The sequence below is a fragment of the Chiloscyllium plagiosum genome, unplaced genomic scaffold (genome assembly GCF_037043375.1).
Source record: "Chiloscyllium plagiosum isolate Xiang-an unplaced genomic scaffold, Cpla_swu_hap1 HiC_scaffold_36, whole genome shotgun sequence".
Lineage (NCBI taxonomy): Eukaryota > Metazoa > Chordata > Chondrichthyes > Orectolobiformes > Hemiscylliidae > Chiloscyllium > Chiloscyllium plagiosum.
The window spans coordinates 16,518,026-16,533,572 of NW_028270174.1; the positions used below are offsets into that span (position 1 = coordinate 16,518,026).

The 15,547-nt window shown below is 40.9% G+C and overlaps 1 protein-coding gene across 2 annotated transcripts in view; it reads left to right on the forward strand.

Annotated features, from left to right (window-relative positions):
• The window catches only part of sh2d4a (SH2 domain containing 4A), a 47,487-nt gene that overhangs the window by 12,403 nt on the left and 19,537 nt on the right, over positions 1–15,547 (forward strand). For both annotated transcript variants that reach the window (XM_043674311.2, XM_043674309.2), the window contains exons 4-6: positions 3,003–3,162; positions 9,453–9,597; positions 13,505–13,652. In XM_043674311.2, the coding sequence (XP_043530246.1) occupies positions 3,003–3,162; positions 9,453–9,597; positions 13,505–13,652 (453 nt within the window). The remainder of the gene's footprint in view (positions 1–3,002; positions 3,163–9,452; positions 9,598–13,504; positions 13,653–15,547) is intronic.

Sequence of the window (15,547 nt, forward strand, 5' to 3'; positions counted from 1 at the left end):
TAATTTCCCGACTAAAATCTATCTCCCCACACTATTCCACGTTGAACTTTATCTATCGCCTTTCTGTCCATTCCACCAATATTTTCAACGTCCTTTTTGAAGTTCAACACTGACATCTTTGCAGTTTACAATTCTTCCCAAGTTTTGTATCATTCCCAAACTTTGAAATTATTCCCTTCCTGCCAAAACCCAGATCCGAGAAAGCGAGGATCCAATATCAATCAATGGGGAAACTTGCTACAAACTCTCTTCTAGTCTGAAAAATGCCCATTAACCATTACTGTCAGATTCCTATTTCCTAGTCAATTTTGTATCCATGTTGCTAAAGAGTACTTTTTTTTGAAAGTCCATGTACAGCACATCAACATTCCCCCCTGCCTCACTGAAACCTTCTGTCATTTTGAAAAACCTGCAACAAATTTGTTGTACACTATTTTCTCAAGACACCTCCGTGCTGATGCTTTCAGTTTAACCCACATTTTCCCAACGTGAGTATTAATTATGTCCCAAATAATTGTTCCCTACTAATGACGTTAAACTGACTGGTCCAAATACTGGGTTAATCTTTATAAATGTTGAAGGATGTAACGTTTGAAATTCTCCAACCCTCCAGCACCACTCCTGATTGAAGATTGAAAGTTTACTGCCAATTGTCACTGCAATTTTCACACTCTCTTCCTTAAAGAACCTGAATGCATCTCATTCAGTCCTGTTACCTTGTAAACTTTAAGTACAAACAGCTTATCTAAAACTACCTCCTTATAAAGTTTTATCTCTTCCAGTGACTTGACTTTTCTATTGTCACATGGCCTGGGTAGCATCTGTCTCATACAAAGAGAGATGCAAAGTATTCATTTAATACCTCAACCATGCCCTTTGTCTCTCTATACAAATTTCTTTTCAATGTATTTATTGAAAAAAAAATTTACTCTTTAACAAAAAGAAAAAAGTTAAACATACAAAACTACGAGAAAAGTATAAATAATACCACATTATTATATTGCAGTAATGTTTACAATAAACTACCTACTACTCTATGAAATACAATCATCTCGTGTTTACTTAACCCAAATTGAAATAAGCTCTAATTGAATTACAATCCAATTAAATTAGATTACCTTACATTACACTACTCCACTCACTGCACCTGCACTGAAGCTCCAGTCAATGGGCGCAACACTGATTGTATTTACTAGGCTTACTCCATCCAGGATCCCCGGATCACCATATACGGTCCTCGTAACTATATAAAGTCCCTAATCGGTACTGCCAATAGGTCCATGTCTATATAATTTAGAAAGGGCTGCCATGTCTTATAAAATTGCTCTGTTCAATGGTGTGCCACACTCATCAGATAATCTTGGAGGACGTGCTCCATTACATGTCTGCGCCATCACAAGTGACCTGGAGGTACAAATCCTTATTCTCGTCCCCAGTTTGTTTTTGTCCTCCTTTTGCCATCCACGTACTATTGATGGGTTTACAAAAGATTTTGAGATTTCCTTTTTTGTTAGCTGCCGGTCTTTTTTAATAATCCCTCTTTGCTTCCCTTATTTACTTTTCAACTCGCATCTGAACAGTCTGTATTTTGTTTCAGCTAACTTTTACTTAAAGATTGTCTTTTTCATCCAGGGAGCTCTTGATTTGTTTGGCCCAACTTTCTCTATTGAGAGACCGGACCATCTTCCCTTTGCAGGTTGCCCATTGTTTAGCTTCTATTTTCCCACCAAACTTTTAGTTCCTGCCTTCACTGTCCAGTTCTGTTCTTGCCCCATTTTGAAATGTACTCTCTCCCAGCTGATCGGTCAAACCAGCGTAAGAATAACATTTTCCTCCATCATCCTAAACCTTATGATCCAATGATCACTGTCTCCTAAACGTTCCTCCAATGTTACTTGAAGTGCTTTGCCCACCTAATTGCCAAGTACCAGGCCCAGCAGTATTTCCTTTTTTTTTATCCTTGATTTTGTAATCCAGCTTCTGGAGTGGGATTTGAAACCAGAGACTTTTTAACACCAAGGCTATCTACCCACTGCACCCAGTTGACACAAGATAGGATTTCTGCTATTCCATTAGCCCCTTCGTGAGGGTTATAGCTGTTGAGATTCAAGTCCATCTCAACTTTTGACGTTCCTCGTAGTTGGGTTTCCTGTTGGCAGTGGAAGAACAACACTCTAGCTGTGTGCTAGAGGTTTGCTGGAAATTGTGGAATCTTGTAACTTTTTAAGAGTTTGCAGTTCCCAGGAGTGGCAGAGAAAATGGAATTCAGTAAGAAGAAACCTTTTGTCAGACTTTCAAATGGATATTTTCAGCTATTTCTATAGATTTTCTTTTTAAATATAAAACCAAAATCTGTGCTGTGAATTCATCAGAAATCAGATGATGGCCCTGCAGTTCATTTGAGGGGAAATCCTAAAATAGAGAATAGAAGCTTTATTGTGTACTGGTAGACAATGCTACCCATTCAATGGAAAGATGTTTTCAGACTCTCTGTCTCTGTCTCTGTCTCTCTTGCTCTTGCTCTCCCTCACCCCACACCCATTCCTTCTTTCTCTCCCCATCTTACCGAATAAAAGGAAGACTATGGTGACTTGTGGTGCAGAGACAGTGGGGGTTGCAGAGTGGTAGTGCAAGTGTGGCCAGAAAGGCTCCCTTACCACCCTTTCTCCCACTTTCTCTGATTTCCAGTTGCTATGTCTTATCTCATCGCTTGTTAAATTGCTCAGTTAAACTGAGAGTTGGTACACTTTGTGTAAAAGTGCACCTGTCGCATTGGTAATGGCCTGTGCATTGGTGTAACAGTGCACACATTGGTACACTTCGAATCATTGATTCCCTGAAGGTGTGGAAGCAGGTCATTCAGCCTATTGGGTTCACACTGACCCTCTGAAGAGCATCCCACCTTTTTAAAAGAGCTCTCTGTGCACTTCTTTAAAGATTTCTGCTTTCTATCATTTTAAAGTTTGAAAAAATTGAAAACATTTTCTTTGTTTCACATACAGAGAATGGGAAATCGGTAAACTGGCTGCTGGCAGCAGATAATGACGTGTGGGTCTGGGTCATGGGCGAAGGCCCGGGAGACCAGCCATATGACCAAATTTGTGATGAAATTATTGCAGAGCGAGCAAGACAACAGGCCCAAAAAGAGGCGGGAGAATTGAGGTAAGGAGTACCCCTTTTAGCATTGTGTAGTAACATTCTTCAGTCACTGAAGGCTGTAAGTATGAAAATCAAATATATAGAGCAAATAGGACTTGGGAATAAGGGAACGCCATTTGGCCCTTCAAGCCTATACCACCATTCAATAAGATCATGGTTGATCTGGTTTTGGTCTCAACTCCTATTTACAGTCTGCCCTTCCATAACTGTTAACTCCCTGGTCTATCAAAAATTGGTCCAATTCAGTCAATTGGTACCATTCTGAATTCTGAGTCAGCAAATTGTGTTTGAACCCCAGCCGAGACTGTCTAGAATGATGGCGGCTCAACAACTTTGATGGTAAATGGGGCTCTCGTGGTGATTGTGTCTCACCCCCTCAATTACCTTCCATTTATTTCCCATCACTGACTCTTAACTGCCATCTAGGCAACCACGTTGCTGTGGATCTGCAGTCACATGTAGACCAGACCAGGTATGGACAACTGTTTCTTTCCAAAAGAACACAAGTAAATATCAACAATGGTTTTATAGTCATCTCTAGACTCTTAATTCCAGGTTAAAAAATGTGAATTCAAATGCACCATCTGCCATGGTATGATTTGAATTTGAACCTACCAGGACATGACCTGGGTTAATCTAGTGGTGGTAAAGGTAGGCCATCCCCTTTCCTTGTCAGGGATTGAGCCCTGCAAGTCTTCAGCGCCCATTTGAACTGTGCTGCTTTTGTAACATTGAAACTTGTGATCATAAGACCTTGAGAGAGGAGCAGGAGTAGGCCATTCATCCCATTTGAGTCTGCGCTGCCAAACACGAAGGTAATGGCTGATCTGAGAATTCTTATGTGTTTGTGTATTTGGTGTGTTCTGTGCACATTGATGTAAATTGTGAATTATGCTTTTCATAAATATCATTTATTGTCAGCTTGGGTTTTGAGTTACCAAGTTGTGGGTTTTCTGTCTGACTTGAAGTATTTCTATAGTCAGTGATTTTCACCTCCAAAGGTTTTGAGGCCTGGCTTTATAGCAAGTAACTATTGTGCAACACTAGTGGATTGTTTTTGTTTTTATTGTTTTGTGAGCCAGCAAGGTACATAATAGACCTTTTTACAGTTTGTTAGAGACCTCCAGAACTTGTGTTTTAAGCTTGAGGGCAACATCCATAGCTTAGGAAAGGACACTTTTTTAAAAAAAAAAAAGTGGGACAGTCCTATGAAGTCTTTGGATGAAGATTGCTGCATAATCCAGTGCTCCTGAGAAGGGGACGATAGTAAAGAAGTTGCGTTGGAGTGAAGAATTAGTGTTCATCCCAAACCAGAAGTGTTGGGATAAAGCCCTGAGGAGGTTACTTCAAGCTGAGTAAGTTTAAACTTGGCTTTTCTGGGTAGCTACTATACAGCCATCTGCAGTTTGTCTATAAGTTGAAGTGACTTAAGCCTAGTAAGGTGTTAGATACATTGGCTCTCATGGGAGTACTGTATGAATCCCAAGTGAGTATGTAGCTCAGGGAATTTGGAGTCAATGTGTGAATTTTGTGCAGAGGGAACGAGATTTACTTTTTTTTTGGTTCGACTACTAATTTTTCAGGTTCTCTTTAACAGGATAAATTAAAACTTAAGATTGGGGTCCAGCACAAAAGAATATACCATCACAAGTATGTGTAATTTAATTTGGTGGCAGCTGCTAATTTGACTACCTATTATAGGTAACTTCCCAATTAAAGGTAAATAGGGGAAATATTTACAGACTACAAACTAAATGAAATTTTTAAACATCAAATTAAGAATGAACCAGTTAAAATAGAGATGCCAAGCTAAGTGATATTTTGTAACTGTTTGATTTGGGAGCTGGTTGAGTTTGTAGTGACCACACCTGCAGCAGGAACTCCAGCTCAGAGGTGATGAGCTGGAGACTGAACTTCAAACACTGCAACCTATCACGGAGGGGGAGAGTTACCTAGAGGCTGTTTCAGGAGTCAGTCATGTCCCTTAGATTACCTCTCTTTTAGTCAGGGACAGGAGGGTGTGACTGAGTGAGGCAGGTAGAGGGATCCAGGTGATAGTGTGAAGGAGCCTCACCCCTTAACTTTGTCTAACCTGTTTAAGATTCTCACTCCCATGTGAATGAGAGTGGGGTTTGTAGGGAGGATGAGCAAACTGGCCACAACACCGTGGTACAGGGAGCTATTCAAGAGGGGGAAGAAAAGAGAAATGTTGTTGTAATTTGGGATAGTATGGCTAAATTAAAAACCAGATTTTAATCTCTGGGTTACTGCCTGAACCACAAACAAAGTTGCACAGGGTCAACAAGATTGCGATGGTAAACATGGAGCTCAGAGATTGGTGTGAGTGGAACAGGTTCGGATTCATGAAACGTTGATGCCAGTACTGGGCAAGGAGGGAGCTGTCGCATGGGACGTTCCTTGAATCCTGCTGGGACCTGATTCACATAACTAGTTCTGCAGATAGGGCTTTAAACTAAATAATAATGGGGGTGGGGGGGGGGGTGATGGGTTCAGTTGGAATAGAGTGGAAAATTTATAGAAAAATTTTTAAGGGGAGTGGGGGGAGAGGGCTTAGAAGAAGTTAAAGTTTCCAGAGCAAGTAGTAGTGCAGAGAGTATGGAAAGGGTCAGGGATCCAATTTCAGGCGCAGCTGATTAGAGGACAACTATGAGAAATGGAGGGGATGGTCAACATGGGACTGAGGATGTTGTACTGAAATGCACATGGTGTACGAAATAAGGTAAATGAGATTGTAGCACAGGCTGAAATTGGAGCATAGGATGTTGTAGGTATTGCAGACATGGCTGCAAGAGAATCAGGGCTGGGAACTAAAAATCCAAAGATAAGACCATAAATCTATAAGACACAGGAGCAGAAATTAGACCATTCAGCCTATCAAGTCTGCTCTGCTAATAAATCATGGCTGACATACGCAGGCTATCAAAAAGGAGAGGCCGAGGGGGCAGTGTTCCCTTCTTAGTAAGAAATTAAATTAGCAAGACGAACAAGAAGTGATAGAATCGGTGTGGGTAGATTTGAGGAATGGCAAAGTGGAAAAGAGCTGATGGGAGTTATGTAAAGGCAGTCTAGAAGTACTCTATGTGGGGAAGTAAATAAATCAGGAGCTGAAAAGGCATGTAAGAAAAGCACTATTACAATAACCATGGGGGACTTCAATATGCAGGTGGACTGGGAAGATCAGGTTGGTTGTGGATCTCAAGGAAAGGAATTTGTAGAATGTCTACAAGATGTTGTTTTTTTTTTTTTGGAGCAACTTGTGGTAGAGCCCACTAGGGAAAAAGCAGTTCTGGATTTGATGTGTAATGAGACAGACTTGATTAGGGAGCTTAACGTGAAGGAACACTTGGGGAGCAGTGACCGTAATATGATAGCATGCACCCTGTGGTTTGAGGGATCGGAGCTGGAATTAGATGTAATGGAAATAGAATTGAGGAAAGGTAAGTACAAAGACATGAGGGTGGAGCTGAAAGGGGAGCTAAGCAGGGAAGACAGTGGAATAGCAATGGCAGGCGTTTCTGGGGTAATTCAGGAGGCACAGCAGAAAGGGGAGGACAATGCAACCACGACTGATGGAAGTTAAGGATAGCATAAAAATAAAAAGAAAAACATATATATTGAAGATTAGTAGAAAACCAGAGGATTGGGAAGCCTTTTAAAACCAACCAAAGATGACTTTTTTGTTTTTAGAAAAAAAGCAATAACATTGGGAGGAAAGAGAAGATGAAATGAGGGTAAGCTGGCTAGTAACCTGAAGGATGATTGCAAGAATTATTTAGATATCTAAATAGTAAGTGAGAGGCCAGAGTGGATGTTGGACCACTGGAAAATGAAGCTGGAGAATTTGTAATTGGGAACAAAAAACCGGTGAAGGAACGAAATAGGTACTTTGCATCAATTTTCATAGTTGAAGATACCAACAGCACACCAGAATTTTGAGAGTCATTTGGGTAGAGGTGAGTGGAGTGGCCATCACTCAGGAGAAACTGAAAGATCTCAAGACAGATAAATTACCTGGACTAGATGGATTACACACTGGAGTTCTGACCGAGATAGTGGAGTGTGAGGCATTGGTGGTCTTTCAGAAATCACTGGAGTTGGAGAGAGTCCTAGAGGACTGGAAAATAGCTGTAACACCCCTGTTTAAGTAGGGAGGGAGGTAGAAGACTGGAAACTGTAGATTAGTTAGCCTGTTCTTGGGTGGTAGTAAGATTTTAGAGACCATTACTAAGGAAGAAATTGTGGAGTATTTGAAAGTGCATATAAAATAGGGCTAACTCAGCACCACTTCATCAAGGGGAGGTCATTCGGATAAATCTAAGAATTGTTTGAGGGGTTAATGAGCAAGTTATACAAAGGAAAGCCAGTGGATATGATCTGTTTGGATTTCCAGAAGATCTTTGACAAGGAAACAATTAAGAGGCTGCTAAATAAGATAAGAGCCCATGGTGGTAGAGGCAAGGTATTGGCATGGATAGAGGATTGATTGGCTGACAGAATACACTGCTGACAAAGGGGTCTTTTTCAGGATGGCAGCTAGTGACTATTGGAATCTTGCAGGGGTCAGTGTTAGGACCAAATAATTCATGTTATTGCAATAACTATCTGATGAAGGAACTGAGGACATTGTTGCTAAGTTTGCAGGTGATATGAAGATAGGTGGAAGGACAGTTGGTGTTGAGACTACAAAAGGACATGGTCAAGGTAGGAGAGTGGGCAAAGAAGTTGCAGATGCAAAACTATGTGTGAGTATAAACTTTGATAGGAAGAATAAAGGTGTAGACTTTTGTAAATGGAAAGACTTCGGAAATCTGAAGCATGAGAGACCTTGGAAGTCCCAGTTCAGGATTCTCCTAAGGGTAACATGCAGGTTGAGTTGACAGTTAGGACAAATGCAATGTTAGCATTCATTTCAAGAGGGCTAGAATACAAGAGCAGAGATGTAATGTTGAGGCTGTAAAGGCTCTGGTTAGGTTATGAGCTCCATATCTAAGGAAGGATGTGCTGGCATAGGAGGGGATCCAGAGGAAATATGCAAGAATGATCCTGATGCTGAAGGCCTTGTATATGAGGAGCAGATGAGGACTGTAGATTTGTATTTGATGGAGTTTGGATGGATGAGGGGGAATCTGATTGAAAGTTACAGAAAACTGAGAAGCCTGGTTAGAATGGGCATGGGGAAGAGGTCTCCGCCAGGAGGAGAGATGAGGTCTCAAGGACACAGCCTCTGAATGAAGGGGATGACTTTTAGAACAGGGGTAAGGAACTTCTTCAGTCAGAGGGTGGGGAATCAGTGGAACTCATTGTCACAGAAGGCTGTGGAGCCCAAGCCAGTAAATGTATTTAAGACCGAGGTAGATTCTTGATTGGTAAGGGAATCAAGGGTTACAGAGAGAAGGCAGGAGAATGGGGTTGAGAAACCCATCTGCCACGATCAATTGGTGCATCAAACTTGATGGGCTAAGTGGTCTAATTCTTCTCCAATGTCTTATGGTATGGAGATGGTGTTTTGGGTTTTCTGTAAAAGCTGTCATCTTAAACAAAAATGTTTAAGTTAGTGGAATATTTTAGGATTGCTTTTGCTGTGTGTTTGAAAATATTTGAATATGTTGCATATGGAGATGTCTTGGTTTATTTTCGGTTCCTTTGTTAATAAACGTTGGAATAAAATTTGCAACATTGAGTACTTATGTTTCGGCAGTGGCACCATGCTGTTCAAGCAAACACAACCACATTATCCACCAGGTTTCAGTCTGGGATCGGACTTGTTCAGTAATAACATGTACATGGTGGGCCAAAGGGCCCGTCCCTGTGCTGTACTGTTCTAACATCAGCTGGGATGGTAACAGTACTTGGTGAATTTCAATACCACTGCCAGTAGCTTCATGTAGCATCTCCTGGCTCTCAGTTATGGTGTACAAACTTCTTGTTTTGTCTTCCCCCTCGCAATTGTTTTCTAAAAATGTTGACTCTGGTGTTAATTTCTCGGTGTCCGATATCCTTTGATACCTTGCCTGAATCATAACTATGTCCGTGTTCACTGATCATAGGCAGTAGTGGCTGATCAAGGGATTAGGAATATTTGATTTTAGCGAATTGTCTAATGCCTGAACTATTGGGGTTGAGGTCCATAATGGTCAATTCTGGAAAGGTGTCCCATGTTTAAATTGGATTTGAAGGTGGAATGTTTCCATCCAGGCATCTCTGGATATGCTTTCACTGTTTAGAGGATAGGGATTGTACATTGATTATTAAATAAGCTCTTTGTTTGACAGGAAGGTGAAAGAGAAGGAACTGATCCGCCGATTCTCCACCTCACTTAGGCTGGAGAGCAAAGGTGTCAGGAGACAGAAGGAGGTCGAAAAGGAGGAGGCCACGAAAGCAGCTGCGGAGCAAGAGCGAATCCAGATGGAACTAAAGGTAAATCCTCACCCCCTTCATGTTTCCTGCCCACTTTTCTCCTTAAGTTACTGTTTGTAGGAGTAGAGGAGCATCACTAGCTGCCAGTTCCTCTCCAGCCTATACACCATTCCATCTTGCAAAAATATTGTTGTTTCTTCACCGCCATGTAACTACACCAAGTGCACTGCAGTTTAAGATGGTGGTTCACCACCATCCTTTTTTATTTTGAGGTGGAAAGTAAATGCTCATACTGTGTAACTAAAATTCCAGTTCCAATGTAGTTGTCGTGGAATTTTAATATAGGCAGTGAGTATGAAGAGACTGGTAGAATATTGGGATTTATTGCCACTCTTCCTGATCTAAACCTCATGGTGACATGCTTGCGACATCTCATGATGTCGCAATGAAAGCTTTTTATCCAGTTCTGAACCCACCAGAATTTGTCCTTCTCTGGAATTTTAGGAATGCGACCTGAACCACTTAATTTCCTCAGTTCTCTTCCACGTGCTGATTCCTAGCAGGGATAACTTTGCTGAGTAGCAATGCATATCTCCAGTGTGGCTCTTCATGCCAAAGGAAGACAATAGCCAAGTCAGGGCTTTTTATTTACTGTCCCTGAACTGCTAGATCTATTAAGTAAGCAGGGCTTATTACAGATTGACTTGGAAGGTCAAGAAGAGTAATAGTTGGAGCACTTCCTATCTTAATCTGATTTGTAGCTTTACAACTAGTTATGGAGGCCAAACAGGAAGTGAGGCCTGAGTCTAGGCCTCGACAACAGTAATAACCTCTTGCTAATGTGTCAAAACATGTTTCTCTTGAAGTGTGTAATAATTCCTAAACTGAGGATGTTGTTTGGACAAAACCTCCAGTTCACTTTCAATAATGTGGATATTCAGAAAGGTGTTTGGAAAAAATATACTTTATTCCAGGAAATGGAATATTAAATATATATGAATCCCAAAAATGTTTCATATATTTGCATTCTGAAAGGAAGCTTGCATTTAGCAATTTGTTTCCAATTTTATTAATGAATTAGTAATTTGTATAGCATCTATTTAGACCCTTGATTCTCAAATGCTCATCCAAAAATATAAGACGAGACATCACTTCCTTTTTTTTCCTGCAGTTGAGATCCACTGTGTATTGTTGGCTCCATTTGTTAATGTCTGTTCAATAAAAATATTTCTATTAACTCAACCTCCAAAGTGATTAAAAATTATCTACTTTACAATTATTTTAATTTAATTTTAACCTTGCATGAAATTTGCTCTCAAATTTTGTTTACTGCCTGTTCTGTTGTAACAGATTAATAATATATTTCAATTCAGTGGTAAGTTTGCGTCGTCTTATTTTAGGCTCTTGCTTTGATAAGCTTGCTAGCTATTTTTATTTGTGTCTAAATTGGATCAAAATGCATGTTTGCTTATCAGCGTACAACCAAATGACTAATCTTTCACCAGATGAGTGTGTTATGGACTAGGCCAGACCACACAAAACATTCTTAAGCAGGCAGCCCAGACCATAACTTTGCAATTTGTTTCGGTAAGTGTACAATGAAAATTACCTGGATTAAATTAGAGAGGTTGACTACCAGGTTTAAAACAGATAAAAATGTATTCACAAAATTACACAATTAAACACTAAGAACAGAATAAAGAACCCCTACAAAGTTCAGTCTATCCAAACTAGACTTAAGTATGCTGTTCCAAATATACACAGCAGTCCCAATAAGCAAACCCCCTTTAAAACACCGTACAAAAACGGGTCAAATGCTTGCAGGTTGAAGTGAGAAGGGCAGAAGAGAGAGTTTCCACACAGCTCACTGTTGAACTCCCAAGCAGTTCTGGACTGGACGAAACTGCTCAGCTCAAGCTGACCACTCCCCTTTCATTCTCCAGGTCACTTCGGAAACATGACCACTTTGGCCTGAAGTCTCATCTGTTTACATATAAACAAAAGGCCTCTCAAACTCCTTTTCATCTCTGTACCAAACCAGTCTGATCGGAGCCGGGCTTGGCTTATTACTCCTCTGGGGGGGGAAAAAAAAATCAAGGACACAGTATCCTTGAGCCAAGGAACAGCTTTTAGAAGAAAAAGGACGAGCTTTGTCGCAAGCGTTAAGAACTATCTTCTCAGACCATGAGTCTTGAATCTCATCGCTTTAACTCCTCCACAACCTAAACATAAAGTGAATAAAAGCTCAAAGGCTCTTTTTGTCCCCTATAACCCCATTATAATCAAAGGTGAACGAAATCCCATGCATCCTTAAACCAAGATGATCAGAATAGCAGTTCAATAGATGCAATTTTTACAATTGCTTGTTGAAATGGGATGCATATTTAATTTTCTTTTTAGTCTTGAGTACGTGTCACATGCCACATAGTCACTTCTCTATCAGTTCCACTCTCCCCACCTTCAGTTGATTTGGCACTCAAATGAACCAGGAAACTTATACAAAATTGGTCAGTGTTAAAACTTGTGTGAAATGGCATACCTTTGCTCAGACTCTAGAAGTACACAACATGAGTCATTATTCCCCAGTGTAGCTACTGTAAATATTGACCCCCCTTCAGTTTGTTTACTTTGGGAACCAAGCAAGCAAGAGCTGGAGGGAGTGTCAAGGTTGAGGGTAAAGAAATAATTCAACATTAGATATATAGGTCAGATTCTGCTTTTATTTTTTGTTTGCGTCTTTTGGTGCATGGATGAGTAATTCTTAGGTTGATAGGGTGTGAGGGAGGGGGGAGATTTGGCAAGACTGAGTTAGCCCAGTCACTAACCAGTGGAACAACTCCAAGGCAACTGTATTGCTAAGTCCATTGTATCTGGTCCAAGTCTCAGACAGAGTTTCGTGTTGGACATGTTTGTAGAGAATAGGCAATCCATCCATTGGAGAGTAAAACTTTCTGGGCAATTCCAACACACATGTTTGTGTTTAGCAAGATTTTCCTATGTGGTCCAGACGGCATTTCAATTTAACAATACACATACCAGCACACGTGGGCCATCATTTTTATTTATTAACGAGTATATCCGAAACTAGTTTTTATATGGCTTTGAAACCTTCTCCCTCTTCTTTGCTGTTATGAGAGCGAAATCTGAATAGAAACCTTAAGTTTCAGCTAACATCTGTGTTGTTCTCTGGATCAGCAGGTCTATACTTGTAGAAGTCCTTCAGTCAAATTGCGTCAACAAATTCTTTTGCGCAGAACAATTAAATGTTACAGATCTCCTGTGCAGCACTTCTTTGTTTTCTTACCCTTTCAGTTCCATACATAGTTACTTGAGAAGTAGGATGGAATGCTAATGTGCTCTTAGTGGCTAGAATTGTATTCTTTGCAAAGTAAGAATATCTAAACAATGAGTCAAAGAGATGTACAGCACGGAAACAGACCCTTCGGTCCAACCCGTCCATACGACCAGATATCCCATCCCAATCTAGTCTCACTTACCAGCACCCGCCCCATATCCCTCCAAACCCTTCCTATTCATATACCCATCCAGTTGCCTTTTAAATGTTGCAATTGTACCAGCCTCTACCACTTCCTCTGGCAGCTCACTCCTTATACGTACCATCCTCTGTGTGAAAAAGTTGCCCCTTAGGTGTCTCTCATATCTTTCCCCCCTCACCCTAAACCTATGCCCTCTAGTTCTGGACTCCCCCACTGAAGCTCCTGAGATATAACCCAAATGGATATTATATTTTAACGTATCTCAGTTATGATCGTGCTTACTTTTGCATAGCATAGACATGAGGATGCATGGACAGTGTTGCTGCTTTATCATGCATCTGTTTCTTACCACAAAGAACTGCCCACCCCAACTTGAGTGGAATTTGTCAAAATTAATTCCTGCCTCTAAACGTTAAGTTTTAAATATAAATTTTCTGAATAATTACTGGAATTAATTGATTCTTATAAAGCAAAAAGAGGAGGAGGAACGGAGGAGACAAGAGGAAGAGATCAAACGGCTGGAAGAAGAGAGGACCCAGCAATTATACATTAACTTAAAGGAAGCTCAAGAGATGGTGCAGAGGAATGAAAAGGAAGATCCTGAATGGCGTGAGAGCTGTAAGTGTAAATTACACTCCAGTCTTTCCAAACAATGAGCCTACTTGTCATTGACTTGTGATTTCACAGTGCCTTCCGTTGTCCTTGTTACATTTATCTGCAGAAGAGAACTAATGTTATATGGAGGTCTCTAACCTCCAGAATTATAAAGCAAGAAGATGCTGGCATAATCCAAAGATGGCAGCTGGTGCAAATTGAATTCCATTAACAAATCTAGAATGGAAAGCCAGTCACACTGATGTTGACCATGATAGCTGTCATTGGTAGAATCCCTGCAGTGTGGAAGCAGGCCAATCGGCCCATAGGTTCCAAACCAACCTTCTGAAGAGCAGCCCAGCCCCTGGGCCATGTAACCTGGCATTTCCCATGGCTAATTCCACCTAACTTGCACATCTCTCGACACTAGTGGCAATTTAACATGGGCAATCCACATAACTTTCACATCTTTGGACTGTGGGAGGAAACTCATGCAGACACAGGGCAAATGTGTGAACTTCACACAGACACCCCCAAGGATGGAATCAAACCTGGATCCGTAGCACTGAGGCAGCAGCATTAACCACTGAGGCAGCAACATTAACCACTGAGCCACCGTGCTGCCCATGTTGATTGTCATAAATCCCATCTGATTCACTGCCCTCCTTTTTAGGGAAAGGAATTTGCCATCCTTGCCTTGTCAGGTCTACATATGAATTCAGACCCACAGTAATGTCTGACTGTAACTCTCCTTTGAAATGGTGGTGTAGGTTATTTTAGTTCATTGAACTAATTCCGAATAGGCAACAAATGTTGATTTCTCCAGCAATGTCCACATCTCATGCAAGAATAAATTTTAACAAAGGATGTGCAAAGGGCCCTGTTGCTTTCAGAATGTTTGGTACTAGATATCTGAAAAACCTTGGGTTAAAAAGTCAAATACAGTAACAAAAGACTTGCATTTACATTGTGTCTTTTGCCACATCACTGCCCTTAAAAAGGTTTTCAACCAGTGGCTAACTCTGGAAGGTCACTCACTGTTGTGATGTTGGAAACAGAGCAGCTGGTTTGTGCACAGCATGATCCCACAACCAGCGATGTGTTTTTGTGATCTTGATATGAGGCATAAATATTGGACAGGGCATCAGGGCGAACACGTGAAACATAAGATGCATGAAGTCACAGCCCATGTCTTCTGAAAGGAACTGCAAATGCAACTTCAGTAGCAACCTTTTTTTAAAAAAAAAAAGTACAAGTATGTTAGTAATTGGTGTTCTCGCTCATGTGCCGCATTGTTGTTGGGGGAATTGAGAATTCTAGTGTAAACGTGTCGGTTTGAAAACATTCCACTGGGGGAATTTGTCTTCATATATTCTGACTGGTTTGAGCGTCTTGATTTGTGTTGATATCTACCAGCTAATATTTACAGCTGCTCCATTGACTCTAGAGGCCTCTTGCCTTGAGGGAATCCCTGAGCTGCCTCAGGTCTGCTTTGGAAAAAAAAAGCATAGATCTCTTAATGCCTGAACCCAGACCAGTGCCGACGTCTGACCCACTGAACTGATGTCCAATTTGAAGGCGGATTCCCAAGCAGCAGTGTAAGCAATTTGGAGTGTGTGTCATGGAAAGGGTAGATTTATAATGAAGTGCAACTATTAAAAAGAAATTCCCTGCTCCTTCACAAATTACTGAGGGATAGGATCTATTTATATTTAGAAAAGAATGGGCTTATCAGTGATAGGCAACATGGTTTTGTGCAGGGCAGATCATGCCTTACCAACTTAATAGCATTCTTCGAGGAGGTGACCAAGTTGATGAAGGAAGGGCTGTTGATGTCGTACACATGGGCATTTGTTTGATAAGGTTCCCCATGGTAAACTAATGGAGAAAGTGAAGTCACATGATGTGCAGGGTGTTCT